We start from the raw sequence: 23985 nt of genomic DNA, 5'->3' as shown, positions 1-23985 counted from the left end.
TGTCGGCGAGGGGAGGCCGGGGAGCCGCTGGCGTGAGGGGAGCACCTGCGCCTCCACCTCGTGGGAGCAGTGGTGGCCCGTCCGGCCCTGTGTTTGCACACTCAGCTTGTACTTCCTGGTCTCCGCAGGAGGTTCCCCTATGACTCCTGCGTGTCCAGACCCCTCGCCCTGGCCAGCAGCATGATGGGGGCAGCCTGAAGCCCCCCAGGGCGGGGCTGAGTCCCTAGTCGCCACTTGCTCAGTCGAGCCCCGAGGCCCGGGCCAGGGGTCAGCAGAGGCGCTGCCTGCCACACGGCCACCGGCCTGCACAGCCTGCCTCCTGCCTTGTCTGCGGGCCCGCGGTGGGACGCCAGAAACTGAGCCGCGCACCATGCTTGCTCGGGGATGATGCACACTCTGCTGGTACTTTGCACACTCATTCAATCCCGGGACGTCATAGGGCTGCCTGAGCTCCGAGCTCTGCACCCTTCACGCATACATTCTAATGCTCCGAGGGAGCCCCTTTCCTACACGCCCTCGGTGGCCTGGCCAGGGTGGTGCGAGGGCACCTGGTCGTTGGCCAGCCTGCACCCTGCAGGACAGCTTTCTTGGGCTGCCCTGCGACGCCACATGGTCTACGGCTGGAAGACCTCACTGCTCGTTGCAATCTCTAGTTTCTGTGCTGAGGTCTGACCCTGCTCTTGCGCCTTGCCTAGAACCAGAGCTTTCCAGGTGGCTCCCAGCATGGCTTCTTGTGGCTTGTCCTCCCTCTCCACATCCTTCAGTGATCAACCGAGTTCCCACCCTACTGCCCCTCTCACTTTCTGTATTTGGGCTTCAGGGTTCTGGTGACTCTTCTTATTGGTGAGTCTTCTCATTGGCAGACACCTGCAGGCACTTGGCCAATTAGAAGCCTTCCTCTGCCCCATGGCAGGTTCCACAAGCCTGCTCTCCCCCGGGGCAGGCATTGTGAGTGTGAGTCCCAGTGTGGTGTGCGTGGGGTAAAGGGCTTGGTGGGGGTGAGAGGGACCCTGTTGAAAAGGCCAGGCATGGGGAGAGAGGGGCTCAAGGCGAGGCAGAGCTGGGACCATGGACACCAACCCAGCACTCTGGCCTCTGTCTTTCCTAGGTTTGAGTCATAGGTCTCTCCAGAGTGTGTTAAGTATAAGGATGCCAGTTCCAGACCTCCACAATCTCTTCCTCACCTCCATTTCCCTCTGCCTGTGGGCCTTTGGAAGAGGGCATCAACCCTGTTGTTTACTCACTGCTGTTTGCTCCTGGGGCTGCCCTTGGTCCAGTGAGGGCCAGGCCAGATGGCGTAAGCTGGATGGTGTAACAATCCTTCCTACTTCCTTGGCCAAAAGGCTGCCCCTGACCCAGTTTCAGGAGAGCTCTGAGTTTGAGGTGCTTGTCCACAGAGAGAGGCCACACGGAACCCCCTAGGTCCCTCTGCTGCCCAACCTATAGGATAGTGGTGGAGAGCCAAGTCATAGGTATCCACCAAGACCAAGAATCTAGCTGCCCTGGAGGAATCCCTGGTGGCTTGGCAGTTTAGCATCTGCCTTTGGCCCAGGGCGTGATCCTGGAGTCCCGGGATTGAGTCCCACATTGGGTCCCCTGCGTGGAGCCTGCTTCTCCCTCTGCCTGTGTCTCTGCCTCTCTCTCTCTCTCTCTGTGTGTGTCTCTCTCTCTGTCTCTCATGAATAAATAAATAAAATCTTAAAAAAAAAAAGAATCCAGATGCCCCTGGTGACCCTCAGATGTGGCTGGTACTTCCAGGGGCTCCTGGCTGGGCCTGGGGACCTCAGTGTGATGGGGAGTATGTACCTTAGTAGCAGCTCTAAGTGAGAGACAGAAACATTCGGGGTGAGACACTCTGCAAGTGGAAGTGACCTCTGCAAACCCTACCTGGCCTAGCAAACTGTGATTAGAGTCTTCAAATGCAATGGTGCAGGGTGAGGCAGGAGGAGCTCTCTCGCCAGCCCCCGGCTTTGGTCTGATGTGAGGGAGCCACAGAGCAAGGGTTCAGTAGCCAAACTGGACCGGCTGCTTGCTGGCTGTATTAGTCCTGACAGCGAACAGCAAATCTTTAGTGAGTTTACCTAGAAGGTCTCTGGAGGTGGAGGAGGACAGTCTGTACCTTCCCCCAGTCCTGGGCAAACTCACCTGGGAAGGGAGTGGATTCTCTCTCTGCATATGTTCCAGCCTCAGATGCTGCCTTTGTCTCTGGGTGTGTATGTCGATTAGAATTAGCTGCGGTTGTGAGCGACAGAAAAGCCCAAACTATATTGTAGTAGATAGGGTCGACATTTATTTCTCTCTCCCACAAGTGAAGTCTAGAGGTGTTCAAGTCCAGGATTGTTATGCAACCATCAGGAACCCGGGCTCTTCCTATCTTACTGTGTCACCAATCTTGAACACGGCCTCTTCCTCAGGGTGCAGCACTGCTGCCAAAGCTCCAGCCACTATATCAGCATTGCAGCCAGCGAGAAAAAGGAGTAGCGAAGAGGAGCACGTGCCCCCCTACCCCACTGCTACGAAAAATCATGTTCTTAAGTCGCACAGGATACTTCTCTGTGTATTCAGAATTTAAGCATATAGCTGCAAATAGCCTCAAGGGGAGATTTTAAAAAATGTAGTCTTTAGTCTGGATGATCATGTGCCAAGCTTAAAACGAGGGGTCTTGTTGCTGAGGAAGAAGATGGAACACATACTGTAGTATATAACTAGTTGCCCTCTCCACAGCATGAGACCTGAGTAGAGGGTTCTGGGTGCTGGATGATTCCCATAGGCTCCTCCGGAGAGCATCCTGGCTGTGGCGAACGGGGTTCTGCTTCCCCATCCGGGCTCTGCCTCCAGCTTTGGGCCTTGAAGTTCTCTTTGGAGCTGTGGTGATAGGAATACGATCTCCCTGGTGTCTCCAGCAGGGAGAGGATGAGTTTGATGATCAAGGCCAGCCACGCCATCCCAAAGAGGATCCATAGGGACACTGTATTCTTGTACCACAGCGGGTACCTCCGGGAGGGGTCCATCCCTGGGGGAGAGGCAAGGTCAGAGGATGGAGGCCTGGGAAAGTCAAGGCCACTTTCCCAAACAGAAACAGTGACACATGACTTGATACACAGGAGCAGCATATGGGACATTCAAATTGGTCTGAGATGGCTGGCCCTGTGGCCACCTCTGTAGGACTCTAGGAAGCCTCCCTGGCTTGACACCATGGGTTTGGAAGCTCAGTTTCCTATTTGTCTTTCTGAAAGACTCTGTGCTCTATCCCAGTGGTTCTCAAAATGGGGTCCCTGGACCAGAAGCAGCATCGCCTGAGCATTTGCTAGAAATGCAAACGGTCGGACCCCACTCCAGACCTACCGAATACAAACCCTGGGAGTGGGCCCAGAAATCTGTGTTTTAATAAGCCTTCCAAGAGATTCGAACGCCCTCTCTGTTGTTTGCTTGTCTCCGTGTTTGGTTTCCTCATATCTAAACAGAGGCAACTTGCCAGCAGCTTTAGGAAGAACAGATGGAAACACCGGAGTTTGTATCCTGCCTCCATTCTTCCTAGCTGCGTGACTTGCATCTGTCTGAATGTCCCTCACCTATGAATTGGGGAAAATAATTTCTTTCCAAGTCCTTGCTTGGCTTTTGGGCTGGAGTCATAAAGTTTTATCCCAAGGGCCTTATCTACAACTCCAGCCTCAATTAGCACACCTCTTCCTGCTGAGTGCTGTGCTCCTCACGTGGGCTTTCTCCTGTTTATTTTTTCAGCTATCAACGGTCCAGCCCCAGGGCCTTTGTATTTGCTATCCTTTGGGCTCAGAATGCTCTTCATTTCCAATTCCCCTTGGCCTAGTTAACTGCCCCTTGTCCTGCAGATAGATCCCAGCTAGTGTTCACTCCCAGAGATGAGACTGAGACCCTCTGTTACACTCTCTCACAGCCCGTGGGCTTCTGCTGGGTGAGTTACTTATTCTTTCTGGGCCTCAGCTTCCCCATCTATAGAGACAACAAGAGGTCCACCTTCCAGGACTGTGTTCAAGTATCTAAGTTTCTCAGAAGGGGGCCTGGCTCGTAGCAGGTGCCCAAGACCTGCAGCCTGGTGACTGTCTTAGTTACCACTGGTCCCTCACCTAGTCAGGACTGGACAAGTATTGGCGGAGGGAGGGGACAGATGGAGGTCACTGGGAGGCTTAGCTTGCTCCATAACTTAGTTCTTCCTTCTTTTCTAGGGGTTTATCTTGCCTCCCTCATCAGATTGGGTTTGTTCAAAGGGCAAGATCTGACTTTATATTCCCTCAAAGTCTTTCCCTGTCTTTGTGTCCTGTCCCACCACCTTTCTATCCACCCTCTCACCCTGTGCCTCTGACCCCAAGACAACCTCTCTTCCCTGTCATTCAAGCCTGGGCCCCTCTCCTGGGTCCCAGCTCGGGAATGAGGCTGCTGACCCAGACCCCACCTCGCCGCCTGGCAGGAGCCAGGATTGGATTAGGCTGATTGGGTTACGGGGCCGAGATTCCGCTGGCGGTCCCAAATGAGATCAGCGGTGAGCCAGCTCTCTGGCCCTGCCACCCACCAGTTCGGCTTGCTCCTGGCAATCGAGGGGCGGAGGTGTTCTTCTCCCCTTTTATTTCATTTTTTTTAGCCGAAATCATAAGTGGCGGGAGATCTGGCAGCTGGCAAGGCGCTCCACTGAGTTGCAAATGCAATTGGGGGACGTGGCGGGATGAGGCCGGGGAGGAGCCGGTGGCCGGGACCAGGGTGCCGCTCTGGCCACGGCCTTGGCCTTCGGGGAAAGAGGAGTGGCCGTGGAGACAACACCTCTGTGATTTCTGACGCTGGGGCAATGGGCACCCCGAGTTCAGGGGGTGGATCTCAGCATTTCCATCCAAGGAGAGAGCTTGACCTCGTCCTCGGAGGGCAGAGAAGGCTGAGAGACACATGAAGATGCGGGAGTGGGGCTTGTCTCCTCCAACTGTGGAAGATCCTGCAACATACGTATCCTGGCTTGGGAGTCCGTCCTCTCCCTGCTTTTGGCTTGCCTGCTCCATGAGCCAACCTCTCTGGGCCTGTTTCTCCTTGCACATGAGGCACTCAAGTGTGGTCACTTGCCACAAGGCCCTAACCAGAGCAAGTGGCAAATCTCTGGAGATGTGGTGAAGGGGATGGCTTGGCCCAGTGCCCCTTGAGGGGAGTGGTCTGCCCAGAGGGCTTAAAGGGCTCCTCTTGTGGATTTGTTTTTCGTTTTCTAAAAGATTTTATTTATTTATTCATGAAAGACACAGAGAGAGAGGCAGAGACACAGGCAGAGGGAGAAGCCAGCCCCATGCAGGGAGCCCGACGTGGGACTCGATCCTGGGCTTCCAGGATCACGCCCTGGGCCGAAGGCAGATGCCCAACTGCTGGGCCACCCAGGTGCCCTCCTCTTGTGTATTTGAACCAGATCTCCTCAGTCAGGATGTCTGGTGTGGAAGGAGGCTCTGGGAAGTCTTTGCCCTATCTATCTATCTTACTGCCACTCCCCGCAGCAGGGCTTACAGGAAGCAGGGACCCTGATCACTGGTCCTTGCTCCAGCAGTGGGGCTGTGTGGATGGCATTGGCCTTCCCTTGGTGCTGGTAGAGGCATTTCCTCCCATTTGCACTGTATCCATGTCTAGAGGTCTAGAGAGAGCTGTCCCTCCTCCTGCTCATCCTGCCTCAAGGGACTGTGGTACCTCAGGATGTCCTCACAGAGATTCCCCTTCAATCCCATAGAGGCTTCTAGAAGGCAAGATGCCGGGGGGTGGGGGGTGGGGAGGGACTGCTCTCAGCTATCTCCACCCAGGACTAAACTTTGGGGGACCTGGTGATCAGTGGGCATGAAGAAACTGCAGCTAAGAATCCTATTCCCCCTTTCTTCCACCTCTCCTTGCAATGGACACCCTCAGATAAGCAGGCCTCCTGGGTTTAGGACCACCACTGGGGCAAATCCTGAGTTTCCTGCTCTGAGCTCTGGTTGTTTTGGCAGACTGCACCAGGACCTGTCATATCACACAGGCCTGGGCTGAAGCTGTTACGGTGGAGTCCCTGGTGGCTCGGGTGCAGGGCAGAAGAGAGTGCAGAGTAGAGAGGGAGGCAGGGTTTAGCCACACAGGGGTCTCTCACATGGATTTTGGACTCTATCCTGACTATGGGAAAGCACTGAAGGTTTTCAGAGGAGCTGGGCAGGTGAAAGATAGCACCTGTAAATTTTAAAGATCCTAAGAGCCAAGGTGGGGACAAAGATACAGGCTGCTCAAATCCACGGTACCATTCCACTGTGCTCTGTGTGAAAGGCAACCTCTCAAGGGTTGTCCAGGGCCCGACTTGTGTAACCAGCCATATACGACAGCCCGGCCTGGATTCGAGGAGATGGCAGTCGGAACACAGAGGAGAGGAAAGATCCAAGAAGTCATTCTCTGAGCTGTGAGGGGGGCAGATGTGGCCCTTAGAGCCACTGGTCTCAGCTCTCCTCAGACACATCTCTCCACTTTGAGGGTCGGAGCGGGAGCATACCCAGTTGGAGGAAACTTTCTCAAAAATTTCCTTCCAGAGCCACAGGCTCCCTCTCAGGATGGAGAATGTCAGGAAAGGACAGTAGAGGCCCCTGACACAGGGCCCTTCTTCCTAAGGAAAGAGAGGTTCAGGGAAGGGGACCCTGCATACAGGTGAGAAAGCCATCACCAGTCAGCCCTGCAGTCTTGGTCCCACAGAATGTCCCTCCACTGCCACCTGCTGGCCACCTGCCTTGGCTTTACTATGCAAGGCCAGTGGCTTCTGAGCCCCTTGTCTTGCCCACACTGGGTAGTGACTGCTGATTAAACCTCACCCTGGGCCTTCTGGACCACACAGCCCTTCCTCACTGGCACTCAGAGTTTGTCTGCCAATTGTTTTCCAATGGGGACCTAGGGGAGCCTGAGATTTCCTGAGTCTCCCAGACTTTCCTGCCTAGTCCCTGTGGTCTGTGGTGTGGAACACATGGTCCTCGGCCCAGGGACAGTGGGAAGCTTGGCATTTCTTGGGGCAGGGTGAAGTAGGGAGGGGAGACCCTGGGACAAGGAAGGATCAAGGAGGGAGGTCAGAGGCACCCCTAATTTGGGGGAGCACTCATAACAATAGTTGAGCCTTGGACATTCTCACTGCTTGTCAAGAAGGCCAGGAGTGTGACTTAACAGCCAGCTCCAAGAACTGGGGTCAAACTCCAGTTGTTACTTTTTAGCTGGACCTTAGCCCTCTCACACAACAAAGCAGGCTGAACTTGCCAAGGACTGTGTCCTCTGGACTTTGGGCCTCCAAGCCCCCACAGGGCTTGGCACGTAGCAGGTGCCAGCTGATGGAGCAGGCAAGTGGAGGCCGGGCAGCTGAGTGTCCAGGCCAGCCCTCCCACCACCTGCAAGGTTCTCTCACCAATCACATAGTCGCCAAAGCCCACGGTGCTGAGGGTGATGAAGGCGAAGTAGAAACTCTCCACGTAGCTCCAGCCCTCCATGTGGCAGAAGAGCAGCGGGGGCAGCAGCAGGAAAAACAGGAGGCCTGAGAGGAGGGTGCTGGAGCCCACCAGCCACCGAGCTTTGGCCGGGTCCTGTGGGTATACATAACAACCCAGCCCACGTTGGCTTCTACCTAGTGCTGGGGAACAGACAGCCTGGGGGCTGCTGAGCTGGAGGCAGGATGACCCCCCCCCCCAGTAAGAAGGGGCTGCCCTTGGGGCCCCTTCACCTAGTCTGTGTTCTCCAGGTTCCTGGGCAAGACCTTGGCTGGCTCGTACCCTTCCTGTCCGCCAAGTGCCATGGTGTCTCCCCGACTGATACCCCTTTATTGCTAAAGATCCCCATTCCAGGCAGTGGCCTCCAATCCCACCACATCCCCACCAGTAACCTTGATTCCCAGAAGTAACCCCCTCTTCAGGGCCCCCTATTCCCACTACCTCCCTCATCCTAGAAGTAACCCACCCCACCCCTTACTCCAATGGCTCTTTCACCTGCCAGGTGCCCCCCAGCCTGCGGGCACAGCGGTGCATCCCCTGCTGCATGAGATGCCCAAGTCGGTTGAGCACCACGAGGTTGAGCGGGATCCCCACAAGAGCAAAGAAGATGCAGAAGAGGCGGGCGGCCATGGTCCGGGGGCTCAGGTTGCCATAGCCTGAGGCAAGATGGAGGCAGATTAGGGGACCTCACCCCACCCCCCTCCAGACTCGGCAGCTGGTATTCACCGAGGCCTTTCATTCCCATGCCAGTACTGTGCGGGAGGCTACTATTCCTTTCCTCCCTCAGGCCCACCTCATAACCAGCCTTCCAAATGGGGGTGATGCCTCGTGTTTTACAGACTGGAAAAGTGAAGCTCCAGGAGGCTCAGCAGTGTGTGTGAGCTCAAACCTATGAAATGTGTGAGACTCCCTTCTCTCCCTTCATTTCCCCCTCTGTGGACAGACAGAAGGACATGGACAGGGGCATGGAAGGGTGTGGAGCCTCCAGGAACTACCCCTCCTGGATGGACTGCACCATTCCAGCCATCGCATTGCTACCTGCAGGCTCCTGTTGCTGGGCTTGGCCCCCAAGCCAGGCATCCCTGGACAATGCGGCACTCCTAGCGGGCATTGTTGTTTGGGGTTCCCACCGCCTGGCCTAGCTGAGCCTTGCTCAGAGCCACCCTACAGTCTTGGCCTACTCAGGCCCTTCCGTCCCTCTCTGCTTTCTCACGTATCATACCTGCTTGGCAGTCTGGGGCTCTCACCATCTCTCCAGCTCCTTTGTCCTTCAAAAACCTCCCTCCCCTCCCCCGATACATCTCTTGCACATCTGCTTCTGTCTTGATACCTGATTTCCAGAGGGCCCTAACTAGCACATCTGGGCTCCCTCTCAAACCCCTTGGGGGTGAAGGGTGGTAGATGGACAATCAAGTGCCCTAGGGGAGGTGGAGGTTGGCTATCTTCTCTGTCATGAAGATGAGGGATGGGGAGGCTAAGGGGAGGATGAGGCCTTCCTTAAAGGATTCCATTAGCCTCGGCATTCTTTCCTCCATCTTTTCTCTTTACTTCTGTCCCCCTATTTCTGGGTCACCACCTGTGTCTTGTCTTCTGTAAAATGCAAGCCTCATTGTATTGTTTCTCAGGTTATGAGCCGTCATTATTCCTTGAGTCTGCTGAGGAAAGCCCAAAGTCTTATCCAGCCCATCTCCGAGCTCATCTGGGCCCCTACTTTCCCAGTTCTGGCCACACTCCTGCCCTGCTGAACCCCCAGACCCCCTCCCACCTCTGTGGCTTTGAGCATGACTCTCCCTCTACCAAGAGCGTGCTTCCCTCCTCACTGCCTACACTTGGTGGCCCAGGGCAGCAGCTCCTCCAGCATCTGTCAGCTTTGAGGGTAACCCACTGTATAAGAATGATTTGTTTCCAAGTCTGCCATCCTCAAGGGTCATGAGCCCCTCAAGAGCACAGGCTGAGTCATAATCAGCTTTATATTCTCACCTCATAGGTTCTTACCTATGAGGTGCTCACCATAGGTGCTCACCTTCATCAGTGAAGATGTGTGTTGAATGAGTTTAAGAACAAAGGAGTGAATGAATGAATGAATGAATGAATGAATGAAAAACACAGGAACAAATGTGTGCATGGATGAACAGATGCCTTATACCCTGCCGCATCCCCCCAGACTGGCTCAGCACTCCCACATACCCCATGCTCACTTGTACTGGTGGTTTGCACTCACCCTCACCTTACTGAGGGGTCTCAGAGGGCATAGTCTCAAGAGTGGCCAAAGCATGCACTAGAGCATGGGCTTTGGAATCAGAGGTGCTTCCTGGGTTTGAATCCCAGCTCTGCCCCTTGAAGGCTGTGGGACCTTGGGCAAGTGGCTTGGCCCTTCTGAGCTTCTGTGTCCTTGCCTGTAAGATGGGGATGTGGACATGTACCTCACAGTGTGCTGTGGGACAAAAGGAGGCAATGGGGTGTTTCATAGATGGGGATGAGCACCCTCAAGCATCAGGTATACAGAAGATGCTAAAGGAACATTGGCTTCATGAATGAATGGATGAATGACCCAACTCCTCCTAGACCAGCTTCTGGTGTGAGGACATCAGCAGCCTCCTCTAGAGCCCCATGCATCCTCCACCATTTGGCCTTTCTAGGTTCTTTCATCTGAAAAAGGAAACCGTCTTTTGGCATCCAGGCATAAGTGTCTCAGTAAGCCTCCCTGTCTGACTCCTCGCCAACCCCTCCTCCTCTAGCTGTGGGTCCTCCCAAGTCCTATCCTTTGTCCCTGGGTGTCTTTTCTAACCTGTGGAATGGTGCCAACATTCCACCTCCAAAGCTGGGAGGAACCCCGTGAAGCTTCTGCCTTTCTCAGACCTCCATTAAGTGAGTTTTCTCCTCCCCATTATTCTCAGCCAGCCATAGGTCAGCACAGTCAGTGGACATCAGTGAAGCCTTCAGTTCAATGCTTGGTGACCATGGCTCCAGTTGGCCGCCCACCATCTACTCTTTCACTTTGCTAGTCCAGCCCTAGGATATCCTGAGAGGGCCTGACCAGGAAGGAAGGCCTTGTGTGGTTAGGCTGCTCTGAACCTCCTCCAAAGTCAGCCCTCATTTCCAACTCTTTCCAGTCACCTGGTCCTCCTTTCTACCTCGGGGCCTTTGCACTTGCCTCCCTGCATATTTACATGACTTTCTCCCTTATTTTGTTCATGTCTTTGTTTCAGTGTTACCATATCAGCAAGGCCTTCAATGGACACTCTATATACAATAGCCCCCATCACTATCAGACCCCCTTACCTGCATTATTTTCCTCTAAGCACGTCCCACCCCCTGAATATTGCCTATGTATCTGTTTGTTTGTTGGGTGTCCTCCTTCAGTAGAGCATCAGCCTCCCAAGGGCAGGGACCTGCCAGTTTTGCTCACCATTGTTCCCCCAGAACAGTGGGGCTCCCCCAGCTACTAAGTCTCTTTGTTGAATGAATGCATGACTAGATAACTGAACAAATGAGCAGCCAGGGATGAGCTTCATAGGTGAGGGACAATTTGGGGGCTCAGGCCGGTCTGGCTGGTCTAGAAGTGTTTGAGGGCCTGTCAGACCCTATTTCATTTCAAGGCTTGGAAAGTACAGCCCTTACAGGGTGCTGGACCCAGGCAACAGGGACACCAAGGAGGCAGTCCTCTGCTGGGCCTCTCAGATTACTCCTTCCTTCTCTCTTGGAATGTTCCATAGGTACCCCATCTCCCGTCTCCACCCTCCTCCTCTCTGCATCCTCTTCGTGTGCACGTGTGCGCACATGTGCGTGCGTGATGTCAGAATGCCAGGGTTATGAGCTTCCCTACTGTTCACCCCAAAATAAGTGGGGCCCTCTCTTTCTTCCTGTTGTTTGGAATTCCCACTCTAAGGTAGAATAAACCTTCTGAAGGTAGGCAGGACTGGAAAGAGAAATATTGTCCCCACTCTGGATTTCAAATTCTAATTCCACTCCTTACTAGTCTTGCAACCTTGGGGAAATTGTGCAACACCTGAGTGCCTCAGTTTCCCCCTCTGTAACATGAGAATAATAAGTCCTATCCTTGGAGGTGAGGCCATATGGACGAAATGAAATTTCAATTGTAAACGTGCCCCCCACAGTTGCCTAGTAGAAGCAGACCATGTGTGCAGTGTGGGGCAGGTTCCCCCTTGCTCTGCCCTCCTTCCCTCAGAGAGGGCTGGCTCGGACCAAAATAAAAGGAAAGGATGGGCTGCCAAACTGGAAATTTGCTGGGCCAAAGTCACAGGCCTCGGGCAAAGGATGTCGGAGGCGTTGGGTTTAGAGACTAAAGAAATATTTCTCCCTACACCCCTGCAGTGACTGTGCATCAACATCACCTCCTGCCCTGGGACTCAATAAGCGCTGGTGGAATGGGTATTTTGGGAATTAATGAATGTGTCACTGTTTGTTGGGTGCCCGTTGAATGTACTAGGCCCAGGGGGTGTAAAGAGGAATAAATACCATTCTGGCTGGTCCTTCCTGGGTCACAGGGTCCGTGGAGCTCTGAGGGGCCTCCCAAGCACGCTGGCCTCAAGGTGGAGGACTGCCCAAGCTCCCGCGTAGCCCTGACACCCGCTTCCAAGAAGCATTTGCTGATTTAAAGATGGATGGAGACTCCTCTAGATGGAGAGGGGCCCTTGTCTGGCTCCACTCTTGGGAGGGCAGAGGCGGACACCAGATTGCTACTGAAGAGGATCCCAGCGCGAGCTGATGGAGGTGGCCCTGGCCAGCAGTGGTGTCAGCCTGCCACCTGCTGGTAAGTCTGGTGTCATGCAGGGGCGGGGCGACTCAGAGGGCCGGCGACGGGGCTCTGCACTTGAGTTAGTTCCCGGGTTTCAGAGCTGGAGGGATCTAGGCTGCTCTTCTCCTTCCCTTTCCAGCAGCCCCCAGGCACCTGCCCAGGGCAAGTTCTACCTTTGCTCTCCTGAGGCAGGGCTAGGGACCCGGGAGAGAGACCTGGCTCCAGGGGTCCCTGTGTGAGGGAGGAAGGAGGCTTGGGGAAGGTGGTGAGGGGGTGCAGGGGTGCCTTAGGGAGCTGGGAGAGGCCTCCAGGGGTGGCCACCTTTCCCCAACGCTGAGAACAGGGGGTGGAAAGGCTCTTTGTGAATTTCTGCTCCTCCTTCCTTCCCAGGTTTTCCTCCCCCGCCATGGGCCTCCACCCCGGGCTCCGCGTGGGCTGGGCTTGGCGCGGGACACTTATAAAGCCGAGAAGCGTCCTTACTGCTGCACCGGGCAGACCCTCTGCTTCCTGCAAGGTCGCGTGACGCAGAACCCTCCAGAGCAGCGCTTCTCAAACTTGCACAGAAACCCCCTAGGGGCTCTGGTAAAATGCAGAAAGTGATTCTGCAGATCCCAGGGGAGCCTGCGATCCTGCCCACAGGTGGTGCCCCCTCTGCGGGGCCTGATGACACTCTGGGTCACAGGGCCCTGGTGACCCCTCCCCTCTGAAAGGCATTGGTCCCCTGTCCCCCATCCTTTAGGGGGGAGGCCAGGCTCCTCAGTGCCACCCACTCTGGTCCCACCCTGCTCTTACCAATGGTGGTGACGGTAGACACGGAAAAGAAGAAGGAGCCCACGAACTCCCAGCGCCCCATGCTGGTGGTGTTGCCAAGGACAATGTCCCCACTTTGGTAGGCTTGGATGATGCCCTGGGGGAGAGGTTGCAGTGACCACCAGGCTCTGGGGGGCAACTGGGCCCCTGTACCCAGACACATACACATGTGTGCATGAATATCGTGCACACGTGTGCGTGCAAACACACACACACGTCATGGACAATCCTCACAACCACTCTTTGATCTCAGCCCTTCCAGGGCAAGGAGGCTCTTCCCCTCCATCCAGGACTTCTCCAGGGGGCAGGGACCATGGGGGGCAGGGACCACGGGGGACAGCTCCTCCCCTTCCTTACCCTAGGGCTCAGGTCAGCTCAGGATGTCCCACCAGCTGGAAGAACACCATGCCTTCCCCCCTCCCCTGCTTACTCCTATCCTTGCAATAAGCACTGCCGGGCAGGACGTGTGGTGTTCCAGGGGTCCTGGAGATGTAAAGGACAGGACCTCTGTCCTCAGTAGGACAGAGACAAACTGCGCTAATAGGGTGCGGCCAGTGCAGCTTTGGGCATTAAGGCAGTATGATCCTGGAACAAGATACCCAACTTATCTGTGCCTCAGTTTCCTTATCTGCAAAATGAGAATACTAACAGCACCTACTTCCTAGAGTGGTTGGGTGGGTGAAATGAGGTATTCGGTGTAGACTTAGAACAGTGCCTGGGACATGGTAAATGTTAGCAGCTGCCATCACCATCACTGTTACAGATATAATAATAGGAGCCCGGGAACACAGAGAGGAAGGGTGTTCATTCTGATGGATATAGAGGCAGAAGGCTTCATGGTGGGGGTGATGGTTTAGTTGAGCCTTCTTTGATAGGCAAAAAGGACTGTTTCTACTGGAAGGCCATTTAGGGAGATGGGCCCCGGTGGGCAGAGCCTGTGGGGCAGGACGGGGCCTGGGATCTAGTACAGGGAGACTGAAAGGCAGCCCGGAGCCACGCCATGCTTGGCTCTGCCGTGCCAGGGATGGAGCAGCAGGCCTCTCTGAAGGTCACCCAGCAAAGAGGAGGCAAGATCAGGTTTGTGTTTTCCCTGGCAGCTGGCAGCAAGGTGTTAGCAGACCAGAAGTGGAGAGACTCTTGCAGGGGTGAGTGAGGGAGAGGGTCTGTATCCTGGCCCCAAGTGGTCCAGGAGGAACAGAGAAGAAATGCTCAGAAGCCTAGGCCTCTGGTCCTATTTGGTGGGGGTAGTGAGGGAAGCCTCTAAGAGCACTGTGAGAGTGTGTGGATGCAGGGAATAGGTGGAGGGTCGGGGTTGGGAAGAGGAGGGCTGCTTGCTCCTGACCTTGGGGGAATCTAAGTCTTTTTTTTTTTTTTAATTTATTTATGATACAGAGAGAGAGAGAGAGGCAGAGACATAGGCAGAGGGAGAAGCAGGCTCCATGCACCGGGAGCCCGACGTGGGATTTGATCCTGGGTCTCCAGGATCTCGCCCTGGGCCAAAGGCAGGCGCTAAACCGCTGCGCCACCCAGGGATCCCAAGGAAGTTGCATGTACTCAGGGGGAGGTCTGGGCTGGAGACACCAGACCCTTATCTTGGGCATGCTGGAAGCCACAGCGTGGTTCAGGGAGGTGTGACGTGTGAGTGGAGCACGAGAGGTTGGAAGAGAAGCCTCTGGAGATGAAAGCCCTGCTGGAACTTTGGGGAACACCCTTCTTCCCTCAGATCCCTTCTGAGCCCCATCTTGGTGGTTAACAGGCCCAGCTCCCTGCCTATGCAGCCAGGTCGTTGTATTTAACCTCTTTGAGCCTCAGTTTCTTTATCTCAGAAAATGGGATGATGAAACGGTACCTACCTGTGAGGCAGGTGAGGACAAAATGAGTTAATACAAGTTAATCTCCCCAGAACAATGCTTGACACACAGTGACTGCTCCACAGAAGCACTCATTGCTGTCATTGTCCTCATTGTCATCTTGCCCGGGCGGAGGCTGCGGGAAGGGAGGTTGGCCACCTCTGCGAAGGGGCTGCTGCCCAGCCTCCAGGACCAGGCAGTCCTGTGTATTTGTGAAAGTGTAGAGGTGGGGGTGGGTGGGTGGAGGCGCTACCCCAGGTCCTTAGCAGGGACAGTCCTTCCCCTGCCCCGGCGGCAGGTCCAAGGGCTCAGGACTCTACCGCTGCTCCAGGGCCTGCTCACTTCCCCCCAGAAACATTTGCCTGCTGCCTTCTGGGGATTGCTTTCGGGTGGGCCGCTCTGGGACTCAGACTCCAAGGACTCAGACTCGGCACCGGGACTGCGGGCTGGGGATTTGGGGCCAGGGGTTGGGCTGTGGGGCCCGGGGAACGAGGGGGGTCCCGGGACGTTAAAGCATGCCCGGTTCGGGCGGGCCCCAGTCGGGGGTGGCCTGCGCGAGCCGGGGGCGGGGGGGGGGGACCTCCATCCATCTGCTAGCCCCCCCCCGCCCCGCGAGCCCCCCAACCCTCCCCCCTCCCCTTGCCCCACGCCCCCCGTGGCCCCCCAGCAATCCCCCCCCCCCGGCGCCCTCACTGCCCCAGAGCCCCCCCCGCGCCCCCCGCCGCGCTCGCCCCTGACCCGGATCAGCGAGTCCAGCGCCGGGCCGTCCAGGCACGTGAAGTTCCGCAGCAGAGCCCACTTGTCGCGCTGGAACCTCGCGCTGGAGTCGCGCGCCGCGGGGCTCTCCAGCACCCAGAACACGCCGGCGCCCAGGGCCAGGTAGGCCAGGTAGGCGAGCAGCAGCAGCAGCGTGCCCGGCACCGCGCACTCCGGGGCCCTGGGGTCCCGCGCCGCCGCCGCTCGGGCTCGCGGTCCGCACAGCGCCGGGGAGGCGGGGAGCCCGGCGCCTGGAACCATGGACCCGGCGGCGCACAGGGCGGGCGCTCGGGCTCGGCTGCTCCCCTCGCGGCCACCGGCCACCGGCCACCGGCCACCGCCTGCCTGCGCCCCGTCTTCTCAGCACAGGAGGCTTGCCCGGGAATGGGACAGCCCGGCCCCACCCCGCAGCGGGATCCAATCCCAGGGACAAAACGAGGCCGGAGCTGTGGGCATCTGGCTCCGCCTCGAGTGTGTGTGGAGGGCGCACCCCCCAGGCCCAGCTCGGGGAGAAAGGGGAGAAAGGCCGGGCTGCGGGGTGACCCAGGCCTGAGACCCAGGGGGCCTCAGCTGTCCTACTGCAGCAAGCAGTGGGAGGGACTCCTGGAGACTGCACGCCGCAGGAAGAGAAAGTAAAAGCCAACTTTATTGTCTCAGGGCCCCAGCCTAAGTTCCTGGACCTTGGGACTATCACCAAGGACTTGCCACCTGTCAGGTCCTCCCCGGAGCTCTTGAAACACCCCCCTTCCCCCTGTGTACAAAGTTGAGGGAGCCCAGCTGATCACCACTTGCCTATGAATCTGGGAGGCAAGAGGATCCTTGACCAGTGGGCTTGTCCATTCCCTGCTTCTGAAGAGGCTCCCTACCTCCCTTCCTGGAGGAAGGGTCCAGGGCATGAAGGAGTCCCCTGGGGGATCTTCAGTTTCCCAGGCTTCTTCTCCATATCAGCAAGTCCCGGGGTGTAGATCTTGTCTACAAGAGGTCAGGTCTCTTGCTGCTGTAGATCCTTCCCTGTGCGTCCCATCTCAGCCTCCTCTGCTTTGCGGCCTTGCCTCAGTCCTGTCCAGGGCCTTCCCAGCCATTTGTGGGCCTGCCTTGATGGCAGAGGTAGGGGCAGAGGTCTGGAGTCCTCGATGAGGTTGGGCTTTGGGTGGACTGGTCTCAATCTCTCCTCTCCTTCTGGCCAGAGATGTCACAGTCCCGTAGGAGAAAGGCCAGGGCTGCAGAGCACATTCCCAAAGGAGGCCTGGCCTCCATGGAGCTCGTTTCCTGGGGATCTCTTGGGATCTGCTGGCTCCCTGTCTTCCCAGGGTGTGTTTGGAAAGGCTCTTAAGACAGGTGCTCAGAGGGGGTGATGAGGTCAAGGGGTGTCCTGAGGAATCAGGGGAGGCCACACTCAGGAAAGTAGGTGGGACACCCAGGAGCTCCGCCTTGTTGACGGAGAGCTCTAGACCTCTGGGCAAGGGGAACTGCTTTGAGAAGCAGCTGTCGGCTTCCTGAGGGCGGATAATCCTGTTTGCACGTAGATGCTCCAAAGTCCTTGCCCAGCCTCTCTCCTTGACCTTCCCTGCTAGTCACCCCCATGGGCTCTTGTCAGACCCCTCTACCCCATCATAGCATCTTGGTACCGGGTTGGGACCTCTCTGCTTGTCTAGTCCTTCTGGTGGACGAAACGTGCACGGAGAGCAGGAGCTTTCACTGTTGGGTCTCCCAGAGCCTGGCTCTCTCCACACAGTGGGGTGGGGGCCTGAGCCATCACTTTGTGCTTGTATCAAATGAGCTGAAAATAAAGTCACCCTTTGTTTGCAGACCTGTATGAAGTCTCCTGGGTGGGGGGGCACAGGGAGGGCACCACGGAGATTTGGCCAGAGTGATTCATGTCTGGATTCACACTTGGGCGAGGGCCTTTGGGACAGCAACACACGTCTCACTCCACACACATCTGTCATTCATCCTGTCCTCCAACCCCTTGCAGTAACTTGCTTGGACATCCCACCTCCTTTGCTCTCTGGAGAGCTCCTGAGGCCAGCCCTGGCTGGGAAGGGAGTGGGGAAAGACATGGAACAGGAAGTCCAGAAGGCATACAGGGGTGGGGTGGGGGAAGCAGGAGGAGCTCCTGGGGCACTGGAGACCTCATGCAGAGATGGGGATCTTCTGAGGTCTGGGGAGCCCATCCATCTCGGGGGCTCCTCCGTCCTTGAGGCTGAGTCCCCTGCTGAGAAGCCAGAGCTGGGAGCACCTGTGTAGAAGCAGGGGGCCTAGTGGGAGGATCAGCGCCAGCCATGCCAGGCCCAGGAGGATCCAGATGGCGGCCAGGCTCCGGTACACGGAGATGTAATGCTTGCTGGGGTCCGTGCCTGGCAAGGGAAGGAGACATGATAAATGCCACAGGGGTCCCTGCCGGCCTCTCCATACCAAGGATCTGCAGTGGAGGTCCCTGGGGGAGAGGGTCATGGGTCCCGGGGCCACCGATGTCTAAGGATATTGTGATAATCCCCAGAGGCCTCACAAACCATTTGTTGCCCTCAAAGAACCAGGGACTATCATCTGATTCTCACTACTTACCTCCTGCTGACATCTCCCCATCCCCCCCAATCCCTGCGGCCCCTGCCCGGAGATACGTGACCGCCTTGTTCTCACCGACAACATAGTCCCCGAAACCGATGGTGCTGAGAGTGATGAAGGCGAAGTAGAAGCCTTCCCCGAAGCTCCAGCCCTCCACGTGGCTGAAGACCATGGGTGGGCAGATGAGAATGACCAGTGTCCCCAGGGTCAGGAACAGAGCCAGGCCTAGGATCTGCAGCAGCTGGGAACAAGAGAGTCTGTGTCTGAGTCTACTTGGAACGCCCCAGGATGGAGGAGGGGGGAGACAAATCTGGGAGTGGAGCTGGGCCATGGCCACGTTCCCTTTTTTGGCCTGGAGACCTTTGGGCTGGTGGTTGTATTCTGTGTGTGCGCTTTTGCTCAGGCCAGGGAAATATTTGGTCAGAGGGATTTCATGAGTGGGTCAGGTTGGAATTTGGAGACTCCTTTGGGCCTGAGGGTCACATCTGGTCAGGCCTCCTGGGGACTCAGATCTGGGATGGAGGACGGCCATCTGAACTATCCCAGATTCCTCTGCACCTCTGCCCTCCCTTACTGAGCCTGGCTTTGCAAGGGGCTGGCCAAGGGGGTGGGCCCTGGGGGAGTGCTGGGTGGCTTGGAGTTTATTTTCAACGGGGCTGGAGTTCTAGGATGACCACAGAGATGCACCACCCAGATCCCCCTTCAAAGAAGACCTTGTGGACCAGCCGTCAGCCAGTGGCCTCCAGCTCTGAGCATCTTTGAGGCATACCTTGGCTACAGAGAAGTGCCTGGCCCAAGGGCACACCCTTCCCAGGGAGGCCACCCGGTGTGTGATTGAGGCCAGCATATGGCCCTGGCCAGTTCAGCCCCCTTGTGGGACCCCTCTGATGGCCACACACGTGCTGCAGAATGAGGGGCCTGTCCAAGTCTTTGTTCCAGCCTGATCACAATTCAGCTTCTGCTTCTGCGTAACCCTTTCCTCCACAAGTATCTACCCCTCAGACCCTGCCCGCCGAACTGTGGCTCAGTGTCAACTTCTATTTTCACCCCTCAACAGAGCTCATCCCAGCAGGACTGTAAGGAGGAAGGGGCCCTACCTGGGAGCGCCTGGGCTGCTCCTCCCACCTCTCGAGGGTAGCCAGGTGGGCGTGCAGCCCTGCACCCAAGTGGTTGAGGAAGATCGCGTTGAGTGGGATGCCCACCAAGGCGTAGAAGACACAGAAGACCTGGCCTGCCTCCGTGCTGGGTGCCAGGTTGCCATATCCTACAGGTCAAGGAGGAGGGTGCAAATGTGGAGAAGCGAGAGTTCAGAACTGCCTCCCCCACAGACTGTAGCAGAGGGTGGTCTTCTATTACCTCTGGGGGGTAGAGGGGAAGCTCCTCTGTTTCCAAGAACCTTCTTCCCCCCCCCCACTAGAATGATCTCTATTTGTAAGACTCCTGCTTGTCTTGGAGGGCCCATCTCCAATGACACTGCCTCTAGGAAGCCCTCCTGACTGCCACCCTCCTCCTCTCTACTAGAAGTGATTCCCCATAGTGCTTAATGTCATTCCTGTCTAATTGTCTATGTTGCCTTGTACTATTGTTTTTTGTGTGCTTATCTTATTCCTCTTCATTGGATCAGAGGCTCCTGGAGGTCTGAGCCTGCCTGGGTCTGATCCAACTCCCTCCGCTTCAGTTTTCACCCAAGCTCAAGGAAGATGTGTAGAATTGAACTGAATTGAATGGATGGGGAAACCATGAGTATTGGGGGGTCTGGGGGCTTCCTTGGGAGAGGTGGCATGGGTTTTCTAGGTGAGGGGGTGTAGCAGATGCTGTTGGTGATCTGTGCCCTCGGGACACCTGGGATACCACCTGCAGCTTGGGGGGCTGTTCCTGTACACACAGGTGTGGCTCTCCATCCCAAGTCCCTGCATCTCTCTCTCCCTGGGAGTTTGGCTTGGTCTGTGGGCGAGTTTCAAGTACTGGAGAGTTGGCTCATCCAGGATCAGCTCTCAGCCAGCAAGGGCCGGAGTCCGTAGCTAAGTAGCCCCGCTTCCTCGCTCCTCAAGGCACCGTGCTAAGGCTGGGGCTCTGCTTGGCCTCTCAGAGGGTCCCAGGGGGAGCGAGGCCAGTGGCCCGAACTAGGACCCTGCTCATCAGTGTGAACCTCGCTGCCTCTTTTCTTTTCCTGTCCTATGTTCCCACTTTTGACTCGTTCCCGCTTCTCAACTTGCACTTCCTGGAATCATCTCCTAGATAAAACCACATCCTGGTCTCAGTGTCTGCTCTGGGGAGCCCAAAACCAAGACAGGGGCTTTGGGGAGGCCCTTCCCCACCCCGACCCTTTACCTATGGTGGTGACAACCGTGCCTGCAAAGAAGAAACTGCTGCCGAAGTCCCAGTTGCTGGGGTTGGTGGAGTTGCCTTTGGGGTTCACACCCTTCACCCAGGCTTCCATGATGACCTGTGTGAGGGTGGGGTGGGGGGTGCGGGAGGAAGAGGTAGCTGATGGCCCCTGCTGGTGACCAAGCTCTCTGCTGGGTGCTTTCCTCTGATCTCATTTAACTCTATTCTTAGATGCTCTCATTTCCGTTTAGTAGATAAGGCTATCGGAGTAGCAAAACGATTTGCCCAAGGTCGTTGGGTTCCAGATCCACTGCTTGTTCCATAGGCCAAGGCTGGCTGAGGTGTGGGCTGTAAATGTGGGCTGGGGGAGGGGAAAGGGGCCTAAGGAGGAAGAGGGTGTTGAAAGGGTGAGCCAGGTGGGAGATGCTGCCTATGGCCAGCAGTGGGAGGTGTAGGTGTGTTGTGAGGACAACGGGAAGATTTCAGGTTGGATGCTCCCAGAAGGGCTTCCTGGGGAATGTGGAGTTTGGGGGCCGCAGGGAAGCCATGGGGCTGCCCTCCCACAGGGTGGATGGTAGAGATAGGGAACCCTGTGTTCTCTGAACTGCCTGGTGAGCTGGCTGCTTTGCTTTGCTCTTTGCTATCCCCTGGTGAGGCCCAGTCCAGGCCTATAAGAGAAATTCCATCAGAGGCCAGACCAAAGGTCAGAGGTGTAGCCAGTGTTGATGTGTGGTATGTTGTATGTATGCGATGTGCATGGGTACTCTGTGTTGCATGTGTGCAGGTGTGTTGAGTATGTGTTTACACAACCTGAACCCTTGTGGGCCCAAGCCTAAGCCCCTCTGTCCCTGGGCCCAGCCCTCTTGGAGATGGTTAGGGATCCCTCTCCAGTCTGCTCCCCCAGGGCCCTCCCCTGTCGCCTTGCATTGTCCCAGGCAGCACACAGCCTTGCCACTTGATAGAGCTCCCAAATCAGGAGGAGGCCGTGGGGGAGGGGGCCACTCCAGTTCCTAGTTCCTATGGGAACTGATTCCTCGCTGCCTGGGTGAGTGTGCTCCCTGCCAGGGTGGGGTGGCCCTGGTAGGCTGGGCCTGTCTAGGAGTCATGACACAGGCTGTCTGCTTTTCTTCACTTTGGCAGAACTGGTCCCTTCAGACATGTGGACTTTGGTCTAGCTCCCTTTCCCACACCCCTAGAGAGGCCAGGATGGAACATTCCGGAACATGCTCGCTCTCTCAAGACCCTCACCCTTGGGACTAGCACTTGCCCTAGGGCCACGGTCAACCTGAAGCTCTCCATCCTGCTGAGGAAGGGGCCTTGATTCGGTGAGGGTACTGAGTGTGGGGCCCCCAACGTGACCTTCTAGTTTTCTCTAAGCATCCACATGTGATAGAGAAAGTCAGACATGAGTCCCGTGAAACCAGGCAAGGCCTTTTTCTTATGGAGGAGTCTCTAATACTGCTTCTGGTGCTGTTAGTAGCTTCTTCCTCTTGTACTAGTCTCGTATGTTCTGGAATCCTATCCCAGCATTCTTCCTATTGGCCAGCCATCCCCTGGCCACTGAGGCTCCCCCAAAAGGAGGCTGGGGAGGCCAGGGTTGGGTGTTGTTAATCAGTGGCTGAGGCTGCCATCGTCATCGTTTACAGAGCTAGTTAGATCCCTGCTACCAATCCTTCCCACACCCTCTGGCTCTGGGGTTTCACCTCTGACGCTAGGCTGAGGGAGGAGGAGGTGTCAGGGCCTCCAGGGCAAATGCCTTATTCCGGAGGTCTTGGGAGGCTCCAGAGCCCTTCTCAGCCCCATAGGGGTGCTATGGCCCCAGCCCTCTACTGGCGGAGAGCAAGGAAGCCTCAGTTCCCGGGAGAAAGGGCCTGGACAGGTCTCTCACATCTGCGGACAATTCTCTCTGACCACCCAGCCCACCCCTCATCTTCTAGGCCAGCTCTTCTCCATCTTGAGGGTATGGGCATGGACTGGAGGGCTTTTTAACGATAGGCTGCTGGCCCTGTCCCCAGACTCCTGGTCTGGAGTGTCCGGGGTGGGGTGCGATCGTTGGCGTTTCTAAGGGACCCCCAGGTGATGTGTTGCAGCCGGTCCACACTTTGAGAGCTGCCACTCTCGGTTGTGTCCTGCCCACCCCCAACCCAGCGCTTCTGCTAATTTGCATGGCGAAGAGCAACTGGCCTGGGGGGTGAGTTCTGTCTCTATCACTGACTGCGCAGTCTTGCCAACACTCCACTCCTCTGTGCCTCAGTTTCCATCTGCCAGCAGGAGCCGGTGATAGTAATAGGTTATTATGAGGAAATACACCTAAAAGGTGGCTCCAGAGGATGGATCGTGACTGCTCCGACCCCATCACGGTGACCCCGTTCTCCACTGTTTTAGGCACATCGTAAATGCTCACTAAGTGCCAGTTATCTTTGCGGTGACTCTGCACTCGGCTTGTTCCTTTGTGGTTGGTGTTGTCATTCACAGCCTCCCCTGATCTCAAAGGCATTCACAACACCCTGGTTTTGCCCTGCTTCTAAGACAGAGGGCATTGGGGCCTGCTCTGCCACCAGAGAGAGCCCCCTACGCACACCTTGCTGGCCAAGCTGTCGCCCGGGCCACTGCTCACCAGGCACCGGGAGACGACAGAGGATTAGCAGCCCTGGGGGTGCGGGAGGGGGAGGGCAGAGCCTGGGAGAAGGAAATTTGCAAAGTGTTGATAGCACTGACACACAGTCCACGTTTATGCAGCAAGCAGCAGCTTAAAAAGGGCTTTTGATTGGCTGCAAATGTCTGCAGCACATATGGGGTTATTCTCCTCGCCTTCTAGATGGGGGAGATTTGGGACCAGTGAGTGTCAGCGACCTGCTCAATGTCACGCAGCAATCTAGTTCTAGACCTGGGGCCAGAATCCAGCACCAGTCCCCCCCACGCTGCTTCCAAACAGGGCATCAGGCCCCGGGGCGTAGCTCTGGACCTGCCGCAGGAACCCCCATTCCGCCCACCATCCCACACCAGCAGCTCCCCTTCACCTGCACAAACTGCTCCAGGGCCCGCTGGTCCAGGCAGGTGTAGTTCTCCAGGAAGCGCAGCTTCTCGAACTGAAATTGGTCTCTGGACTGAGCCTCCGCCTGCTTCTCCAGCAGCTGGAAGACAGTGGCGCCGAGCAGCAGGTAGCAGACGTAGGCCAGCAGCAGGGGCAGCACCCGGCCGCCCCGGCAGCTGCAGAGCCTGGCTTGGGGCATGGTGTGGCCAGGACTTGCCAGGACCCTGGGGCTGCCTACGGGAGGAGAGGTGGGAAGCCCCCGGGGACCCGTGCCCAGCCTCCTGCCTGCCTCGCCCTCCTCGTCCTCCTCGGCACAGGTGTCTGGAGGCTGCGGAGTCTATTTGAACAGTGCAGCTCAGCTTGGCTGCACTAAGTGGCTCCAGTGCAAACAGGCCTGTCACCCCCAAC

The 23985-nt window shown here is 56.6% G+C and overlaps 2 protein-coding genes across 2 annotated transcripts; both read right to left on the bottom strand.

Annotated features, from left to right (window-relative positions):
- Window positions 1-2267: 2267 nt before the first annotated feature.
- Window positions 2268-15926, bottom strand: KCNK17 (potassium two pore domain channel subfamily K member 17). Its single transcript, XM_072833168.1, has 5 exons — window positions 15633-15926; window positions 13027-13141; window positions 7971-8131; window positions 7397-7571; window positions 2268-3013 (listed from the first exon to the last, which is right to left on the bottom strand). The coding sequence occupies exons 1-5, from the start codon at window positions 15909-15911 to the stop codon at window positions 2706-2708; spliced, it is 1038 nt and encodes a 345-aa protein (XP_072689269.1). The 5' UTR covers window positions 15912-15926; the 3' UTR covers window positions 2268-2705.
- A 352-nt stretch (window positions 15927-16278) lies between these two features.
- KCNK16 (potassium two pore domain channel subfamily K member 16) lies at window positions 16279-23875 on the bottom strand. The gene is made up of 5 exons (XM_072833170.1): window positions 23564-23875; window positions 20547-20661; window positions 19313-19479; window positions 18291-18456; window positions 16279-18007 (listed from the first exon to the last, which is right to left on the bottom strand). Exons 1-5 carry the CDS (start codon window positions 23774-23776, stop codon window positions 17784-17786), a joined length of 885 nt encoding a protein of 294 aa, XP_072689271.1. The 5' UTR covers window positions 23777-23875; the 3' UTR covers window positions 16279-17783.
- Window positions 23876-23985: the final 110 nt, after the last annotated feature.

Source organism: Canis lupus, chromosome 7 (assembly GCF_048164855.1).
Source record: "Canis lupus baileyi chromosome 7, mCanLup2.hap1, whole genome shotgun sequence".
In the NCBI taxonomy this organism is placed as follows: domain Eukaryota; kingdom Metazoa; phylum Chordata; class Mammalia; order Carnivora; family Canidae; genus Canis; species Canis lupus.
Note: the sequence above shows the minus strand (reverse complement) of the source record. Positions and strands in the feature narration are given on the sequence as shown.

Coding starts and splice junctions, on each gene's coding strand:
- KCNK17 (XM_072833168.1), bottom strand. CDS start 15,911: ATGGTTCCAGGCGCCGGGCTCCCCGCCTCCCCGGCGCTGTGCGGACCG. Junction 8,132..13,026: donor GTCTACCGTCACCACCATTG/GTAAGAGCAGGG, acceptor ATCTTGCCTCAG/GCTATGGCAACCTGAGCCCC. Junction 7,572..7,970: donor GGCTGGGGGGCACCTGGCAG/GTGAAAGAGCCA, acceptor GTATACCCACAG/GACCCGGCCAAAGCTCGGTG.
- KCNK16 (XM_072833170.1), bottom strand. CDS start 23,776: ATGCCCCAAGCCAGGCTCTGCAGCTGCCGGGGCGGCCGGGTGCTGCCC. Junction 20,662..23,563: donor CCCTGGAGCAGTTTGTGCAG/GTGAAGGGGAGC, acceptor ACCCTCACACAG/GTCATCATGGAAGCCTGGGT. Junction 19,480..20,546: donor CACGGTTGTCACCACCATAG/GTAAAGGGTCGG, acceptor CTTGACCTGTAG/GATATGGCAACCTGGCACCC.